The sequence below is a fragment of the Haplochromis burtoni genome, unplaced genomic scaffold (genome assembly GCF_018398535.1).
Source record: "Haplochromis burtoni strain Fernald_Lab_line unplaced genomic scaffold, NCSU_Asbu1 Contig_1926, whole genome shotgun sequence".
NCBI classification, from domain to species: domain Eukaryota; kingdom Metazoa; phylum Chordata; class Actinopteri; order Cichliformes; family Cichlidae; genus Haplochromis; species Haplochromis burtoni.
The window spans coordinates 1-19256 of record NW_024584287.1 but is presented as its reverse complement, the minus strand read 5'-3'; the positions used below and the strand labels follow the sequence as shown (position 1 = coordinate 19256).

Genomic DNA, 19256 nt, shown 5'->3' with positions numbered 1-19256 from the left:
TGACGAGCACCAAGTGTAATAAGTGCTTAGTGGAAACATGTCCAACACCAGTTTTATGTACTTTTCATTTGTTTATTAATGTGTGAAACTGTATGTTAAAGCGGAATGCTAATGAGATGTTCTACCGTAGTGTGCTGTGCGGAGTGGTGTATGGCGAGCCTGTGCACTGATAATACACCGTTGTTTCCATTCAGGAAATAAAGTGGCAATGATCGATCAGAGACTCCTTGTCTTTTTAAAAACTCTACACAACGCAGAGTCGAGGAGTCTGTTTGGGCCGAACTGTTGCAGCGGGATGAAGCAGAAACCGGTTACACCAGCAAGGTACCGGTGTTTCAAAGATGATTTGGGGATTCTGTTTATGTTCTTGTGAGTTTGTTCATGTGAAACACCTCTTTGTCTGACGCAGGCTGAGATCGAGCTGGCCCTGTCCCTTGGAGTTACCCCAGATAAGATCATTTATGCCCATCCTACCAAACCACGGTCCCACATCAGATATGCCCGCACTCACAGAGTGAACGTAATGACTTTTGATAATGAGGAGGAACTCTTAAAAATCTCTCTTACCCATCCTCAAGCCAAGTAAGTAAGCAACTGCTAATATGTTTCAGCATTTTATGCAGTGTCTTTTGAGAGTATTGACTATTAATGTTTGGACGCATTTTGTAGGCTAGTAATGCGAATTGCAGTGGATGACTCCAAATCTCTCCTAAGACTCAATGCAAAGTTTGGAGCCAGACTGTCCTCAGTTAGTAAACTGCTGGAATGTGCCAGACGGCTGAACTTGGAGGTGATTGGGGTCAGCTTCCACGTAGGCAGTGGGTGCACTGGAAGTTTGGCCTTCAAGCAGGCTATCACAGATGCTCGATATGCTTTTGATATAGCAGTAAGTTATTGTTGCACAAACAAACCATTATAAGAATACTGTACTGTACATTTAATTTCGAATAACTGCCACTAATATGGATTGGTGGTGATGATCAGTTGTTAAATTTACCACTTTCAAGGTATTTTTTAATGTCTTTATTAATGACTCATTCAGTATTGCTTTAAAGATCTGATTTAAATTATGAAATATTACTGAAAGTTTTATCTTATTGTGATCAAGTGTTCATATTAATGCTAAAGTAAAGACCAATGTGATGATGCAAGGCGAGAATGTAACTGTGACACTGCACACACTCCTCACTTCTGTAACTTAAAATGACCCAAGTTTATAAAATGGACTTAACCCTTTAAGACCTACCATAGAACCAAGTCCGCCAGAGCTTATATTATATTTTTACATGCTGTAGTGACATTTTTGGGAGCATTCCAAGTTGCTATACATCAATACGACCATTATAGTCCAAATTTTAATAATATGTATGCATTAAGTGCATAGTAATTACATAAATTTCAAAAACGTGCAATAAACTACAAAAAAATTTAAAATAGTTTTTGTCTTTTTAACATATATTTCTAGTTAGAGAAATTTAAGAGGCTTATCCCTCAAAACTGTAAATACAAAAAAGTTGCACAAAATAGTTTCCCACCACAGGAAATTTATTTTGAGTGTCTTATAGTTTTATTTTTGAAATACACCAATTTTTATACACTGCAGGAAAAACGAAAATAAATATTATAATGCAAATTTGCAAAAAACCAGCATATGCATCAAAATAAACTATTTCCAGCAGTGCAATATGAGTCCTAAGCATCCCAGAAACGACACAGAAAGTCATAAAGTCAAACATAACTTTTAAAAACACCAGTATAGGCTCATAAGGCCCTGAAGGCAAAAAACTACATTTCCGCAAAATGACGTCACTTCCGGTTTGGGCAGGTCATGGCGGACATGCGATAGTTCGCGCTGATGGACATAGGAAGTGTTACGAACAGCTGATCGGATCGGCAAAGCGTGTTTCTGGAATATTATGTTTTTGTTGCTGCAAGTGCTTTTTATGCAGTTTTTGCAAAGCTATATGTGGAAGGAAACCGTGACCTAGGACAAGCTGATGGCATAAGATGTAAGTACAACTCCTCCGGTTTCATATGCAAAAAAAATTATTGTGCTAGCTTACAGGGTTGCAGATCTACAGGGATTTAAAAATAGTTATGCAAAACAGAGCGTGCCAACTCTGACCGGCTTTAAAGGGTTAATGTTGTATTCAGTATGACCTGAAATCAGCTGCAAAGTCTTTGTTGTGGAGTCTGACAGCAGTGGGGAGAAAAGACCTGCGAAATCTCTCCGTCCCACACCGTGGGTGCCGCAGCCACTGAAGGAGCTGCTCAGTGTTGTCACAGTCTCCTGCATGAGGCAGGAGATGTTGTCCAACAGGGATGACAGCTTAGCCGCCATTCTCCTGTCACTCACCACCTCCACTGGGTCCAGAGGGCATCCTAGAACAGAGCTGGCCCTTCTGATCAGCCTGTTCAGTCTCTTCCTGTCCCCGGCAGAGATGCTGCCACCCCAGCAGACCACACCATAGAAGATGGCTGAGGCCACCACAGAGTCATAGAAGGTCTTCAGGAGTGGGCCCTCTACTCCAAACGACCTGAGTCTCCGCAGCAGGTACAGCCTGCTCTGCCCTTTCCTGTAGAGGGCGTCTGAGTTATGAGTCCAGTCCAGTCTGTTGTTCAGATGAACACCAAGGTACCTGTAGCTGTCAATAGCGAGTGTACAAATGTGACAGTGGCGCTGGCCATGATCCTCATAGTTTCCCCTAAATCAAGTACCTAATGTCACATTGCAGACATTACAGAGACTTTACAGAGTTTACATTATTCATTATAACAGCTGTTTATGTACCACTGCAAGCTGGCCAAGCTAAATCAATCCATTATACCATTGCAGTAATAGAAGGCTTTAATCATGCTAACCTGAAGTCTGTTGTACCAAAATACCACAAGTGTTCTTGAACAAGACAAACGGACCTTTTTATATCAAATCTACTGCAAAAGATCACACTTTTAAAAAGCAAACTCTCTGCCACATTTGGGATTCAGAGATCATTTGTCTCTGCCAGTAGTGGCTCAAATGGCTTCTATGGTGGGATCAGGGCCAGAGACTATCCATTAATAAATTCATGTACAAAGAAAGCCTCCTCAGCCCTGCAGGACTGTAGGTTTGTCTGTTCCAGCCTTCAAAGAGGTTCAAACAGAGCATGCCCAGCGTGTTTAAGTTTTGACCCATCCACAGGTAGTAGTCTGTTCTCAAAACAACTGGAAAAATACAGAGTTGCAACTAAAAGAATACATAGCTTTCAAACATAACTCCTACACACATCAATTATTCAGGATGAGTCTGATGAGCCAGATCTGAGATGGGACAGCGCTGTCATCTTTCAGAGTCACTTTGTGGAGGTCTCCCAAGAGTTGCTGAGGAAGTTCTTGGTAATGTTTGGAGTGATCTATGCACTACACCTACTACAACAATCATCCCAAAGGACTCTGAACAACACTGTATTCATTCAGCGTAGACTAGTCTGGAAGCTGGTAGACTGTTCCCAACTTAGAGAGTGTTATTGGTGGAGGCCAATATAATTCTTTTGAACTGAGGAAATTTACTTAAGCTTTTAAATTTAGCTGTACTCAATTAGATTGAGGCAATCAATTTTTTACATTTTGTGTGACATGAATGAAAACTTTAAGTGCTTTTACTGAAATTTTTTAATTTAATTATTAAACATTTTAGTTTTATTTTAGTTAAAAGGCAAATGTAAAACGCAATCAAAATACTGAAGTTCTGATAAATGTTTAAGTTAATCAACTTAAAAAAAATTAAGGAAATTGGTTGTCTTAATTTTCTTTGGGTTTACAGTGCACATAGTAGTGAATATCTTTCTCCAAACCATCAATGTGGCTTTCAGATCCCAGTCCTACAAGACTGGTCAAAAAGTTTCACCCCTAATTAATGCTTCAATGTTAAATATGATTATTCTAGGTCAATTTAAAGACTATGCACTACTGGTTTTTAAGATGGTGATAATTAAACCTTCACTTTGAAAGCCCTTTCATGATCCAGCTGTCTTATGAATTACAGACCTAAGCGTAACCTTGTTTTTTATTTCAGAAACTCTTGAAAGAGTTGCTGTCAGACACTTTAGTAATCATTTGGCCTGGTGCTTATATAGCGATTTTCAACTCTACTGGAGCACTCAAAGTGCCTTATGCAACATGTCTCATTCAGCTATTTACATTCATGTTTCGATGAATGCATCAACTTGGAGTTCAGCATTTTGCCCAAGGACATTTTGGCATGCAGACTGGAGCAGCCATGGATTCAGCCACCAGTCTTCCAATTAGTGGATAACCTACTCTACCTCCTGAGCTACCCCACATTTACAAAGAAATGCATGATCTGAAGAGTATCAGCCAAGATTTAAAATGTGTCACAGTACAGAAACAGCAATAGTAAAAGTAAGGAACGCTCTTCTTATGTCCTCTGACAGCAGACTCATCTCAGTACATACAGCTGTTTGAACCTATGTATCTATATGACCAGATATACATATTAATGTCTGCTAACTTCTCCTTTCTCAGAAATGAAAACATGACACGTCCCCACACACAGACACACACAAACATATGCACGCACACACGACCTGTTGTGTGCTACTCGAATGTGTAATCCACCCTGTTTGTACTGTACATCATATATATATATGTCTATATCTATCTATTAGGGGTGCAACGATATTCGTATCGATATTGAACCGTTCGATACAGTGCTTTCGGTTCGGTACGCATATGTATCGAACAATACAACATTTGTAATTTATTTTATCAACTTTCCTTCTGACGATGCTGTCTGTGTTGAGCGCTCAGTGAATCTGCGTTCGACTACTCCGCCTAGGCTGCACTGTCGAGCGCAGATCCACTGAGCGCTCAACACAGACAGCATAGTCAGAAGGAAGAGCGCAGGGCAAGCTAGCGAGACAGAAGTTAAGCTCTCCTTGCAACATGGCAAATTGAACCTCCCCCACCCTCATTCAGATCTGGTGTTTGGAATTATTTTGGTTTTCATGTGACGTATGACCCTGAAGGTCATACGTCACCGAACCGAACCGTGAATTTTGTATATCGTTATTATCTATCTATATCTATCTATCTATCTATCTATCTATCTATCTATCTATCTATCTATCTATCTATCTGCATCTATCTATCTATCTATCTATCTATCTATCTACATCATCTCATCTCTCTATTATCACACTATATTGACTGTTCTCATCTATATCATCTATCTACTTTTCACTATTTTTATCTTACATTACTTTACCTACTCTATTTATCTCTTTCATCTATCTCGTAATATCTATCTACTAACATCTACATTCTTCGGGTGCAACGATACACAAAATTCACGGTTCGGTTCGTTCGATACTTTGGTGTCACGGTTCGATATTTTTTCGATACAAAAAAAATGTTCATGCATTTTTAATTTGTCATTTATTAAAATTATAAATATATATTTTAACTCAAAAGTACAGTTTTTAAATTTAACCCTAACCCTTGTGCGTGTTTTTTATTTTGACAGCGAATGCGCACCTGCGGACCACTTATGTGCAGCCCTGGTTATTTAGCTCGTCATATTGCAGCCACAGAAATTACTTTTGTCCATGAAACCATAAAGCTGCACTTTCTTTTTGCCTTATAGTCTGATTTGTCATAACTTCTCCGTTTTGTGGTAAGCTTTTCTTTGGCTGTCACTTCTTCACCCTGACCTGTCTTATTTGGCTCAGCAGAACTAAAATATATATCCTGCTGCTTTTACACACGCACTCACATAAGCTCAGCGATTCTCTGCGCGATCAACCTCTCACATGTTTAAGCTGCGGGAGATTTCACTTGTCATGTTTGCATAGTAAGCTAACGATTAATAAGACGATGTCAGAGGAATTGGTGCACAAATTATCATCACTCACAGATCAGTGCTGTCGCTCTCTATACACAGTTCGCACGATTGCAAAGTGAAAGCAAAAAAACAAGCGCAAATTCAAACGCGACTTTCAATATGTCACATATTGACAGTGGCTCACCGATGCCAATGACATAATTACCCAGCTACATTTCGAAAGAATGCAAAAGCATTGACATATATTTTTCCTACAATAGCCCGACGGGCAGGGCAGAGATAGATTTTGGTAGCCCGACTGAAAAAATCGCTAGCCGGACGTCGGGCTAGCGATATTGCGAGCCCTGTATCTGATTGAGGAATCACTCATCTTTGGAAAAGAGAGTTTATTACAGAGAAATGGTCTCTTTCCAAAATAAAAGCTATACTATCCGCTTCTTCTGGGCTATATTCTCAGCAGCATAAGGAGAATCATGTGCTAACAGCTGTCTAAATGACTCGGCTAAAGTTAGTAGCATGCTTGTTTTTTTCTGCTTCCACTTGTCTTTGCACTAGGATGATGTCGGCGTAAATGTGCAGTCATATTCGTTGTGTTCCCACTAGTGCTTTCAGGTTAATCTCGTTGAAATGACCTTAACGCCACAACACGGCAAATCTCCGTTAACGAGCTACCGCCGATCGCCCCGTGCATGGGGCTAGACGGCCAACACGTTAACGAGCTAACTGCGCTAACACACTAGTTCCCACCCATGTAATTGAGCATTGCATGGCACATCCAACATACTGTTTTACTTTAGTCCATGACTCGCTTACCTTCAGGGTCATACGTCACATGAAAACCAAAATAATTCCAAACGCCAGATCTGAATGAGGTGGGGGTCAATTTGCCTGTCCAAGGAGAGCTTAACTTCTGTCTCGCTAGCTTGCCCTGCGCTCTTCCTTCTGACTATGCTGTCTGTGTTGAGCGCTCAGTGGATCTGCGCTCGACAGTGCAGCCTAGGCGGAGTAGTCGAACACAGATTCACTGAGCGCTCAACACAGACAGCATCGTCAGAAGGAAAATTGATAAAATAAATTACAAATGTTGTATTGTTCGATACATATGCGTACCGAACTCGAAAGCACTGTATCGAACGGTTCAATATCGATACTATCGTTCACCCCTAATATCCATCCATCCATCTTCATCCGCTTTATCCGGGGCCGGGTCGCGGGGGCAGCAGCCTAAGCAAAGAGGCCCAGACCTCCCTCTCCCCAGCCACCTCCTCCAGCTTATCCGGGGGAATACCAAGGCGTTCCCAGGCCAGCCGAGAGATATAATCTCTCCAGCGTGTCCTGGGTCTGCCCCGGGGCCTCCTCCCGGTGGGACATGCCTGGAACACCTCACCCAGGAGGCGCCCAGGGGGCATCCTTGTCAGATGCCCGAACCACCTCAGCTGGCTCCTTTCGATGTGGAGCAGCAGCTGCTCTACTCTGAGCCCCTCCCGGATGGCCGAACTTCTCACCCTATCTCTAAGGGAGAGGCCAGCCACCCTTCGGAGGAAGCTCATTTCTGCCGCTTGTATCCGCGATCTCGTTCTTTCGGTCACTACCCACAGCTCGTGGCCATAGGTGAGGGTAGGGACGTAGATCGACCGGTAAATTGAGAGCTTCGCTTTTACACTCAGCTCCCTCTTCACCACGACGGACCGGTGCAGCGTCCAGCATTACTGCAGCTGCAGCCCCAATCCGTCTGTCGATCTCCGGCTCCCTTCTCCCATCACTCGCGAACAAGACCCCGAGATACTTGAACTCCTCCACTTGGGGCAGGAACTCATCCCCGACCCGGAGTGGGCACTCCACCCTTTTCCGGCTGAGAACCATGGCCTCAGATTTGGAGGTGCTGATCCTCATTCCCGCTGCTTCACACTCGGCTGCGAACCGTTCCAGTGCTGAGCTGGAGGCCCTCACCCGATGAAGCCAACAGAACCACATCATCTAAAAACGAGGATCTGACCACAAGCGAAAGCCCTCCGCCACTTGGCTGCGCCTAGAAATCCTGTCCATAAAAATTATGAACAGAACCGGAGACAAAGGGCAGCCCTGGCGGAGCCCATCACCCACCGGGAACGAGTCCGACTTATTGCCGGCAATGCGAACCAAGCTCTTGCAACGGTTGTATAGGGATCGAATGGCCCGTAGCAATGGGCCAGACACCCCATATCTCCCGCAACACCTCCCACAGGACACCCCGAGGGACACGGTCGAATGCCTTCTCCAAGTCCACAAAACACATGTAGACTGGTTGGGCAAACTCCCATGCACCCTCAAGTATCCTGGAGAGGATAAAGAGCTGGTCCAGTGTTCCGCGACCAGGACGAAAACCGCATTGTTCCTCCTGTATCCGAGGTTCGACTAAGCGGACGAACTCTCCTTTCCAGCACCCTGGCATAGACTTTCCCAGGGAGGCTGAGGAGTGTGATCCCCCTGTAGTTGGAACACACCCTCCGGTCCCCCTTCTTAAAGATGGGGACCACCACCCCGGTCTGCCAGTCCACAGGGGTACTGCCCCTGATCTCCACGCAACATTGCAGAGGCGTGTCAACCAGGACAGCCCTACAACGTCCAGAGCCTTCAGGAACTCGGGGCGGACCTCATCAACACCAGGGGCTCTGCCACCAAGGAGTTGTTTAACTGCCTCAGTGACCTCGCCCCCGGAAATTGGCGGGTCATTCCCCTCATCCCCAGACTCTGCTTCCTCCACCGCCTGACAATTTTCTCAGTCGACGTCAGCAGCGCTCCGCCAGCACTATACACAGTGCAGGTAGAGCACCGCTTTCCCCTCCTGAGACGCCTGACGGTTTGCCAGAATCTCTTCGAGGCAGTCCGAAAGTCTTTTTCCATGGCCTCTCCGAACTCCTCCCACACCCGAGTTTTTGCTTCAGCCACTGCCCGAGCCGCATTCCGCTTGGCCTGTCGATACCTGTCGGCTGCCTCCGGAGTCCCACAGGCTAACCAAGCCCGATAGGACTCCTTCTTCAGCCTGGTGGCTCCCTTCACCTCTGGTGTCCACCATTTGGTTCGGGGATTACCACCACGGCAGGCACCAACCACCTTGCGGCCGCAGCTCAATGCAGCAGCTTCGGCAATGGAGACGCTGAACATGGTCCATTCGGACTCAATGTCCCCATTCTCCCTCGGAATGCTGTTGAAGCTCTGCCGGAGGTGTGCGTTGAAGATCTCGCGGATGGGGCCTCTGCTAGACGTTCCCAGCACATCCTCACTACGCGTTTAGGTGTACCAGGTCTGTCCAGCGTCCTCCCCTGCCACCTGATCCAACTCACCACCAGGTGGTGATCAGTTGACAGCTCAGCCCCTCTCTTTACCCGAGTGTCCAGAACATATGGTCGCAGGTCTGCTGATACGATACACTTATTTAGAGCAAAAAAAGTCCAACATGAAAATAATACCCCCCACCCCGTCTTTAAAAAAGCTATCAGCCAAAAAGAAATCTAAACACAATTGTTTCATTAGTTTATTAATAATTTCCTAAATAGTTGAAATTCTTAATGTGTGTAATAAGATTTAAGCATTTCGATATTTTGGCAGCAGCCTTTATTTGAATTTGGAGTAAAGCTGAACAACATCCATGTGCACAGTAATGACACAATGATTAAAACCACAAATGATGAGGCTACATTTAAATTTAGCAACAACAATGATGATGATGATGATGATGATGATGATGATGTTGATGATGATGATGATGATGAAAATGATTATTATTTGCTATAATAAGTGCATCAACTTACACATCACTTGTTATTAGAATACAGTATAAAATAGATGTTAGCTACGTGGAGCTCAGGACTCTTCAACCTGAGGATAGCTACCGAGTGTAAGTAATGTAACTGTGTGTGACCACTCACCTCACTTAGTTATATAAAAGTAAAGTGTGATTTGCTGGAACTATCCTCTGTGTTTTGACTGGAATAACTGAATAATTAATAAATTTAGCGTTACTGTGTTACATACCAAAATGTACACAGCTCACAAATGTACACATATGTCGACTGTCTGAACCTGGTGTTAAATTCAAACAGCTGGAAGCAACCAACACAAATCTATATCCTACTGATGATTTATCAGACCATGAGGCACACAGATCTCTCTGACAAATCAAACACCTAAACTGTAGTTACTAAAACTTTGATTATTTGTAAGTTTATTTTTATAGTTGTTCACTTTTTGTCTAAAATTCAGAATTTGTATTTTTGATCATTCTATCAATATTTGGTACACATGTCTCATTAGCACTTTCATTTAGAAAGAATAATCAAATATCATTACATTTAAACACTGAGTCCTATGATAGAACAGTGGCCTATGACCTTGACCTGCGATAATGATTAATAATGCAAATACTGAGACTTTAAGTCTCAGTATTTGCTGAGTGTTTCATAATTATTTATAAACTAAGAAATCTTTTTCTAAGCAACACAGAGAGCACATTTGGGCTGATAATGACTGAATTATTAAAAGTATTATCGTGCTGTGGTATTTATTCTGTTTTTGAACAGGTCAGGTTTCACTTCTACTCCAACTGAAAATAAAAAGTTGGCTGCCCTTTCATTTTCTTTTTCACTCATGATCATGATCCTCTTCACACACAACTCTCTCCATACACTGTCCTTGATCCACCTTCTTCGTTGTGTCGTTCTGCTTAAAACTGATATAATGCAGCTCTTCCTCACCATCAATGGTGTAATTGTTTGAAATAACTGCAACACAAACATTAGAATATCATACGTCAGCAAATTGAAATACATTCTCAATTCATCTGTTATTGTAATGTACTGTAACTCTGTGCGCACACACTTTGAAAATGGACAAGGTCTTCAGACTTCTCAGCTTGTTTCCTTCTCCTGCAGACCAGAAAGACCACAGTCAGGACCAGCAGAAGCAGCAATAGGGGTGCTGAGACTGAGACGATCGTGATCATACTCACTACAACAGAAAAACATGAGAAAAACATGAAATTTGTGTTATTTAACATACAGTAGAAATGTTTTTCTCAGATATTAAATGTTTTATATTGCCACTGTAAGTTAGTGTATCCTAACTTCTCTTGTCTTCCCCGACAGCAGTTGCCTCTCACAGTCTCTACACTGAATTCTATGTGAAGGATTGGTCAGGCCACAGGATATGATTTAAAACACTTCCTCCCATTTGCCTTGCCTAAGTGACTCTCTTGTAGTTTCAGGGTCAACAATGAGTAACCATAGTACACAGAACACAAACAACTGGCTGTTAGCACAAAACAAATGACAAAGCAAAAAAAAGCAAAAAACACAATTATTGACTGAGACAGGTTTTTTTCGCTAATGACCAAAAAAAAGTAAATAACAACATTAAGGTAAGTAAACCAAGGCCATGAACAGATAAGTCAGTACTAGCCAGAAGAAAGACGGTCCAACAAAGATTGGTCTGGTAACTTAACTGGCCATTTTCAATTCATTTTAGCAGATGGAGTAACAACTAAGCAGATTTTTGTGGTGCTGATGAGTTGGCCAGCTAATCACATTTTCGCTAACTTTATCATCACCAAAAGGTTAGCTTAGCTACCTCCATTTTACTGAGATATGCAGCATGTATATAGCATTAGCTGGTTCGTAACATCCAAGTTAACTTTTCTTTTTATTACCCTATGTTTAACTGTTACTAACCAATACAGTCAATCCCACCGGTTCTTATAACATCAAGTACATGTCACCAAGCAATATAATAGTGAGGAATGCCTTGTGTATGTCTCATCCCTGTTTTGGGAGTTCTCATAAAAATGCATGTTAGGTGGCATTTCACCGAACAGCCACCGGTGTCATTAATAATAATGGTTTTCTGAGGATGCCCTGAGCTCAACGGACACCCAGAGAATATATTTGTTTTTCAGGGTAATTTTCAAATCAATTATAGGTCTTACTTAAGTACAGCTTCAATCCAGCCTTCTTAATGGTGACACTCATTGCTGTGAAGGTTGAGGTGAATTTCCTCGAGACAACTACGACCTCATACACACAGCTGTAGTTGCCCTGGTGTTCATAGTCAGCTTCAGGAAAAGTAAAGGAGGCTGAGTTATTGACGGCTGGCTTGGTCTCTGTGATGTTGGAGCCCGAGAAGATGAGGGAGAAAACCCCTCCAGGAAAGTGGGAGGAAACGGAGCAGGTGAAGACAAAGTCATCACCTCTGATGACCTCTACACCTTCAGGACCCCAGACCAGCCCAGTGTTAGGAGATGTCAGGCAGATGCTGGGCTGCTGCAGTGTCACTGGGTAAAAGTGAGACAGAGTAAACACAATTTAGGGTCGATTAAGGATTCTGAAGATGCATTGAAACTATTAAACAAGCTGAAGTGAAGCTGATATTTCTGGGTTATATTCTGTAGGAAAAACTAATTGAAAAGTTCCACTGCCATTTGTAATCAATATGCTGTTGGATTAGAGTGCTGTAACAAAATGTACAGACTTTGCAAGGTGAGATTTTCCAGCAGGGAACAGGGGTTATTGTAGGTGGAGCTATAAAAACATAAAAAGTCCACTTTTAAGCACTGCTCTCAAAAGTCTACCGTGGAATTCTGCTTGAGTATTTAATTTTCTGGCAACTTTTTACTTTTCATCCTTACATTTTCAAAACACACATTATATTCAATAGTGTCTTTTATAGTGTTTATACTTGGGGGTTAAAGTGGGCTGGAATGAGTGCAGGTGCCGGTAAATTACACAAGTTAAGTCACGGTACTTCAACAGCTAGTCCTGAAGAAGAGGAGCAAGCACTTTGGGAGTAATGTTTTTTAATTGGCAGGTAATTCCAAATGCAACATTTCTATCAGCTCAAGATCAACAGACACACAAAAGGTAAGGACTGTGACACTAAATTAACTGCAAATTTAAGATTACATTTAATATCATAAGTCGAATTACATATGGGATTTGTACATGATGTGTTTTGATAAAAAAAATTTTTATTGTGAAACATCCTGCAAAACAAATTAAGCTCTACTAACTTTGTGTTATTTCAATGTTGCATAAAAATATTGGGTAGTTTTGTCCAGGATAAACGGGTCAGCTTGTTGTACTGTCTTGGGCTTGTGCACAGTGGCTGTGGTGCTCATGGTTAGTGTTAGGTTACATGAAGTAAAGGAAATTAATCTGCATTAAAGCTGATGATGCATAGATCAATTCACTAAATTCTACCTTTGCACCAATTGTATACAGCCTAGTATAAAAACAATATACAGTATACGGTTAGTTTAGGGAAGAGATTGTGTTCAATTTCAATTTTCATTTTCAATTTATTTATACAGCACCAAATCATAACAACAAGGCGCTTTATATTGTAAGGTAGATGTGAAAGATCTGCTCATATCTTGTTGAATGCAGTTGTGCAAATCCACAAAGAGCCGCCTCCACATTAAGAAAATCTACTGGACCTCACGTTAATTATTATTCAGTTATTATGAGTTATGATTCTTTTCCTCACGCTGAGCCACTACAACTGATCTTAGGGTTTCGCCACCATTCGCACTGCTGAATCCTGCTTTAACCCTTCACTCTACTGATTTTCCTGTTTAGTTGTGGAGGTAAAGTTACCCTCTACATTATAGACAACAGAAAATAGAGCTTTTTAAAAATGCTTTTATTATCGTATTAGTATAGCACTACCATATTTTTTATGCAAACGTACTGGTGGATTTTTAACTCTAACCCTGTTTTGTCAGGAGAGATGACATCCATCCCACTTCGAATGGAGCAGCTCTCTCATCTCATGGAAATTTGGCCGATTTGTTTGGCCAAACCCCACAAAATGTGACTATCCAGAGAAGCAGAGTTGCAGTCAAATATGCCTCTGCAACTTCTCTCCTCCTGTTGTCTCCCTAAAATCATCCCGGCGGCCATCCCCTTAGAGACTGTGTCTTAAAACAAATTAAAAATCAGAAAAAAAATCACTTAAACATGAAAAATCACAAAGAAAGAATAATGCAATATCCACTTTCACACCAAAGAGTAGAACAGTGAAATGCAGATTATTAAAAATTAGGTCTCTCTCTTCCAAGTTCTTGTTAGTAAAGGAATGAATAATTGATCAACAAATCACTTTAGACTGCTTACAGAAACCTGGTTGCAGCAGATTGATTGCGTTAGCTTAAATGAATCAATGCCTCCTTCAGAATCCTCGAAGCACAGGCTGAGGGGTGGTATGGCAGCAATTTTCCACACCAGCTTATCAATCAACCAAAGACCCAGAGAGTATTTGAATTCATTTGAAAGCGTGATGCTTAGCCTTGTCCACCCTAATTGGAAAACTCAAAAACCAGTCTTATTTGTTATCATCTATCGTCCACCTGGACCTTACACAGACGTCAGACGTTTTATCTGATTTATTGCTCAATTCAGATAAAAAAAGGATTGTGGCTGATTTTAACATCCATGTACAGGCTAAAAATGACAGCCTCAACATGGCATTTATTCTTTTATTAGGCTTTGCTCAAAATCTAAAAGAACCCACTCACCGCTTTAGTAACACTTTAGATCTTGTTCTAACATATAGCATAGAAACTGTGATGATTAGACGTCATCACAGTAGACGTCTTTCTGAAAGTGCTGTAACTGACTTTAACCCTCTGGGGTCGCCGGACGTGCCGGCGCGTCAAAATCATACGACCGATTTAAGACGACACAGCTACAAGATGCAGCGAGTCAGAATCTCCATTTCAACTTGGGTCGAAAGTGCGGACTTCAAACTACATACCAGTTTTTGGAATTGTGTCGATGGGCCACGTAAAACCAGAGTTATGATAAAAAATACACACAATGTTTTTTTCAGAACAAAACTTACTCAAGTAAATGTAACGGAGTAAATGTAGCTCGTTACTACCCACCTCTGGTTTTGAGGTAACATCCTGCTCCTGAAATTCCGATATATAATCTCCAATACAATGCTTAGAGCATGCTATACGAAATAAAGGTACTGCAATGCAGTAGTTTGCATTATATCTGATTAATAGATTCCAGTTTGTTCATGTAAATGGACAGTCTTCCTCAAACACTAAGTTTAATTATGGAGTTCCAGATGGTTCCTTGTGTAACGATGTAAAAGAATGGATATGGTTTTGTTGTTGTTAAATTCCTGTTAAACTTGGAATCGCAACCATGGGTTTATTTTGAAACTTTTATTTTGAAAATCCGCAGCGGAAGTCTGCTACTGGTAAACGGGCTTTCTCTAAGCTTATCCGTTAGTAGCAATGAAGCTTTTGCTGTGGTAAGTTCTTCCTCAGTCCGCCCTGACTGAACATGAGTTTGAAACATATTTGAAAATCCTCATTGAAGTTAACATGACAGTGCATTAACAGCATGAACTGCCCATACAGTAGCATCTGAGTAGATTTCAGTTTTATGACCTTGTTTTGCAATTAATGGGTTAGACGGTAGGAAAAATGGACACGCTGAGCTAGCGGCTAACAGCTAGAGGAGACTGTCGTGTCTAATAATTTTGAAACTTCTCTTGATAGTTTGGGCGGAATCCTGTTGCTGGAAACCCATGGTTATTCATGTCCCATGTTATTGCAGGTATGTGTATTTGAAACATGTATTTGGTTGAGCTGCAGGCTAATTCTGTTTAAGAAATACTGCTTATTAAGTTTTGCCCAGTAGATGGCAGCATTGTTCCATTTACTATTGTACATGAAAGGAAATTTTGGCTTTGGTCTGGAAGTTTATTTATATTTACATGAATGTGCATTTAAGTGAATTAATTTCTCTTTTGTTACCTAAACCACAATGCAGTAATGTTTCTATTTTATTTTCTGTGATAAGTTTTCAGGGCTCTCAAAATTTCAAAATCCCTGGTAGCCCTTCGGGCAGGGACCCTTCAGTTTTTGGTAGCCCAAAATAAATGTAAGTAGCCCGAATAAAAAAAGAGAGCAATTTTTTGATTGATGTTTTGTTTCCTGTTTTGTTTCCTTTACAATATTATACATTAAAGCATAATATTGTAAAGGAAACAAAACATTAATCAAAAAATTGTTGAAAAACAAATTACAACATTGTATAAAAATTACAATCATCAACTCAAATACTTGGTTCTAATCGAACAGAAATTTCTATGAACTTGTAAGAACTGTGTAGGACATGAATCAGTCTGTGTCAGATCCTGAATTTGAAATTTCCGCTGAAGTCACGGGTAAGAGGCAAGTGGAACCAAGATCGAGGCCATTTGCTTTTTGAAGTTTGCAAAGACTGCTAAATTTTGCCAGTGGTAGTTCACTCTTTGCAACATAGTAGCTGTTTTAAACAGATTTTCAGGTTTATTTTTAGTATGTTATTTGCGATTGGTGTTTGTTCTGGGAAAGATATTGCAGACTGAGCAATAATGCATTTCTTGCATTTCTCATGGGTTCTAATGGGGGCCTTTCTTAAAATGACTGGTCCCAGTAACAAAGGCGCTTGTCGACTCAGAAATCGAGAGAAAACCAACAACACACCTGGCAGAACATTATGTTATTTACACGGGTGCACATAAGTGGTCCGCATGTGCGCATTCGCTGTCAAAATAAAAGACGCGCACCAGATAAGAAGTTGCAACGCGCTTTTGCGTCCATATAAAAAGCACTGTTTTTGTGCTTTTTGTGCCCAAAACAAAGTCAAAAATAAAGTCACCAAAGATAGGACTGAAAGATAGACGGGAGGATGGTGTTAATCGCGACTGTTTTTATTGTCGCGAACCCGGACATCTGATCGCTGTCTGTCCTGCGCTCCGGAGGAAAGAGCAGCGCAAAGGCTCTAAAAATCCAGCGGGCGTAGGTCTCATCAAAGTTGTCCCTTTGCCTAAATCGCATTCCACTCTCACCCGTGATTTGCACCATGCGGATGTGGTAATAGAGCCACGTTTTGAACCATTTATCACGAAAGGCTTTGTTTCTGTGACGGGAGAAGAGAGGTGGCAGTGTATTGTTTTAGGCGTTTTGTTTTGGCGTGACTGTTATGTGTTTCCTGTTTTACTTTGAAAGTCTGTGTGGGATTTTCACGGCACATTCCGCACCACATCTCTGTGCGTTCATCATTTGTTTGAAGCCAGCTCACCTCCTGCAACCACTTTTCCGAGAATACGTGCTTCGGACTCCTTCTGACATTTGTTTGGAGGTGGAGGAACACCAAAGTAATTGCTTAAAGGAGCTTGCTTCTTCGACATCTTTAAGAGTTCTAAACAAATGTCTGTCCTCCTCCAGAAAATCTTATGTATGCAAACACGCGCTGCAACTTCATATCTTGTGCGCGTTTTTTGTTTTTGTTTTTTTGACAGCGAATGCGCACCTGTGGACCACTTATGTGCAGCCCTGGTTATTTAGCTCATCAAATTGCAGTCACAGAAATTCTTTTGTCCATGAAACCATAAAGCTGCACTTTCTTTTTGCCTTATAGTCTGATTTGTCATAACTTTTCCGTTTTGTGGTAAGCTTTTCTTTGGCTGTCACTTCTTCACCCTGACCTGTCTTATTTGGCTCAGCAGAACTGAAATATATATCCTGCTGCTTTTACACACACACACACACACACACACACACACCCACAAACACAACACAAACACACACACGCACAACAAACACTCACATAAGCTCAGCGATTCTCTGCGCGATCAACCTCTCACATGTTTAAGCTGCGGGAGATTTCACTTGTCATGTTTGCATAGTAAGCTAACGATTAATAAGACGATGTCAGAGGAATTGGTGCGACAAATTATCATCACTCACAGATCAGTGCTGTCGCTCTCTATACACAGTTCGCACGATTGCAAAGTGAAAGCAAAAAAACAAGCGCAAATTCAAACGCGATTTCAATATGTCACATATTGACAGTGGCTCACCGATGCCAATGACATAATTACCCAGCTACATTTCCGAAAGAATGCAAAAGCATTGACATATATTTCCTTCCTACAATAGCCCGACGGGCAGGGCAGAGATAGATTTTGGTAGCCCGACTGGAAAAATCGCTAGCCCCGGGACGTCGGGCTAGCGATTTTGCGAGCCCTGGTTTTGTTGCCATTTTATTTTTCAATCAATATTTGTTTTTTATTTATTTTAAGAAAACTGTGAGTTCCACTATACGATCATTAGCTTATCCGTTAGTAGCAATGAAGCTTTTGCTGTGTTTGGGCGGAATCCTGTTGCTGGAAACCCATGGTTATTCATGTCCCATGTTATTGCAGAGACCCACATAAAGGGGAATAAACCACGCCTGAGCCCTACCCATCTCGAGTCCAGAGAGTTTTACTCATACAGCACCGGAAATAGAGACTGAGGGGGGTTACACTTGCTAGGACAAATTCTGTTTGCATTATACATGCTTCACTTACGTGATATCATTACAAGACATAGCATACATTGTCAATGCTATGCACATAATACCCAGCTTTATCTATCCATTCAATTAGGCTTTATTTATACTGTGCCTCAAGGCGCTTTATATTGTAAGGTAGACACTCAATAATACAACTGAGAAAACCCCAGCAATTTAACTAAAGTTCTTTCTCAGAGTCTGGAAACTCAAGTATTTTGCTCTATCTCATCAGCATAATCTACTGATGATGTTGTTTTTGTATTTTTAACTTGCCATCTTTGCTAGGGTCACCGTTAAGGTTGCTAATCAGATTTCTTCTGTAACAGTAAAGAAAAGGTTTATGGAATTACATATCTTACTTAACATCTCAACTTTCATTTTGAGTTAAAGAAAATATGTTTCTCTTACCAGCAACAGACAATCCGACAGGGTCACTTTTTGGAGAGCTGAAGTCTTGACTTGATACTCTTGTCTGATACTGACACTGGTACGATCCCTCATTACTGAAGTTCACTTCAGTGATGTTGAAGGACGCAGAGTTTGTACTCGATGTTTGGCTTTTCCTGAATGAGCCTGAGGTCTGCTGCAGAGTGTATGTTCCACCTAAATGCTGAGTAGAGATTGAACAAGTGATGCTAACGCGATGTCCCCAAGTCACCTTCCCCACAGGCATCACGAAGACACTGGGCTTTGGGAGGATCACTGAAGAAATATAACACATTATTAGTTTATTTTCTTTTTGGTGAGGAATAACTCACTAAATTGAATTTCAGTATTCATCCACATAAATGATAAATCATAATAGGCAAATCTTTTTTCTTACATGTAACAGATATTCTGACAGAACTGCTTTGAGGGGAGCTGAATTCTCGCCCTGAAACCCTTGTCTGATACTGGCACTGATACAATCCCTCATTATTGAAATTCACTTCAGGGATTCTGAAGACAGCAGAGTTTGTGCTTGATGTTTGGGTTTTCCTGAATGAGCCTGAGGTCTGCTGCAGAGTGAATGTTCCACCTAAATGCTGAGTTGAGATTGAACA

At 41.4% G+C, this 19256-nt stretch overlaps 2 protein-coding genes across 2 annotated transcripts; one reads left to right on the top strand and one right to left on the bottom strand.

The window, feature by feature from the left end:
* Window positions 1-257: 257 nt before the first annotated feature.
* Window positions 258-10428, top strand: LOC102294281 (antizyme inhibitor 2-like; the record flags this gene model as incomplete). The annotated part of the gene is made up of 4 exons (XM_042217411.1): window positions 258-324; window positions 410-582; window positions 670-886; window positions 10402-10428. Coding segments are annotated over 4 exons (484 nt in total), but the record flags the coding sequence as incomplete, so codon positions are not given.
* LOC102293098 lies at window positions 10313-19250 on the bottom strand. Its single transcript, XM_014331466.2, has 5 exons — window positions 19037-19250; window positions 18622-18915; window positions 11802-12146; window positions 10700-10828; window positions 10313-10602 (listed from the first exon to the last, which is right to left on the bottom strand). Exons 2-5 carry the CDS (start codon window positions 18884-18886, stop codon window positions 10463-10465), a joined length of 879 nt encoding a protein of 292 aa, XP_014186952.1. The 5' UTR covers window positions 18887-18915; window positions 19037-19250; the 3' UTR covers window positions 10313-10462.
* Between the last annotated feature and the right edge of the window lie 6 nt (window positions 19251-19256).

What these genes read in the sequence shown, in the direction of transcription:
- LOC102293098 (XM_014331466.2), bottom strand. Translation starts at nt 18,886, where the DNA reads ATGCCTGTGGGGAAGGTGACTTGGGGACATCGCGTTAGCATCACTTGT. An exon ending in TGGATTGAAGCTGTACTTAA is followed by an intron (nt 10,829 to 11,801) that starts GTAAGACCTATA and finishes TTTCTGTTGTAG; the next exon opens with TGAGTATGATCACGATCGTC. An exon ending in AGACCTTGTCCATTTTCAAA is followed by an intron (nt 10,603 to 10,699) that starts GTGTGTGCGCAC and finishes TTTGTGTTGCAG; the next exon opens with TTATTTCAAACAATTACACC.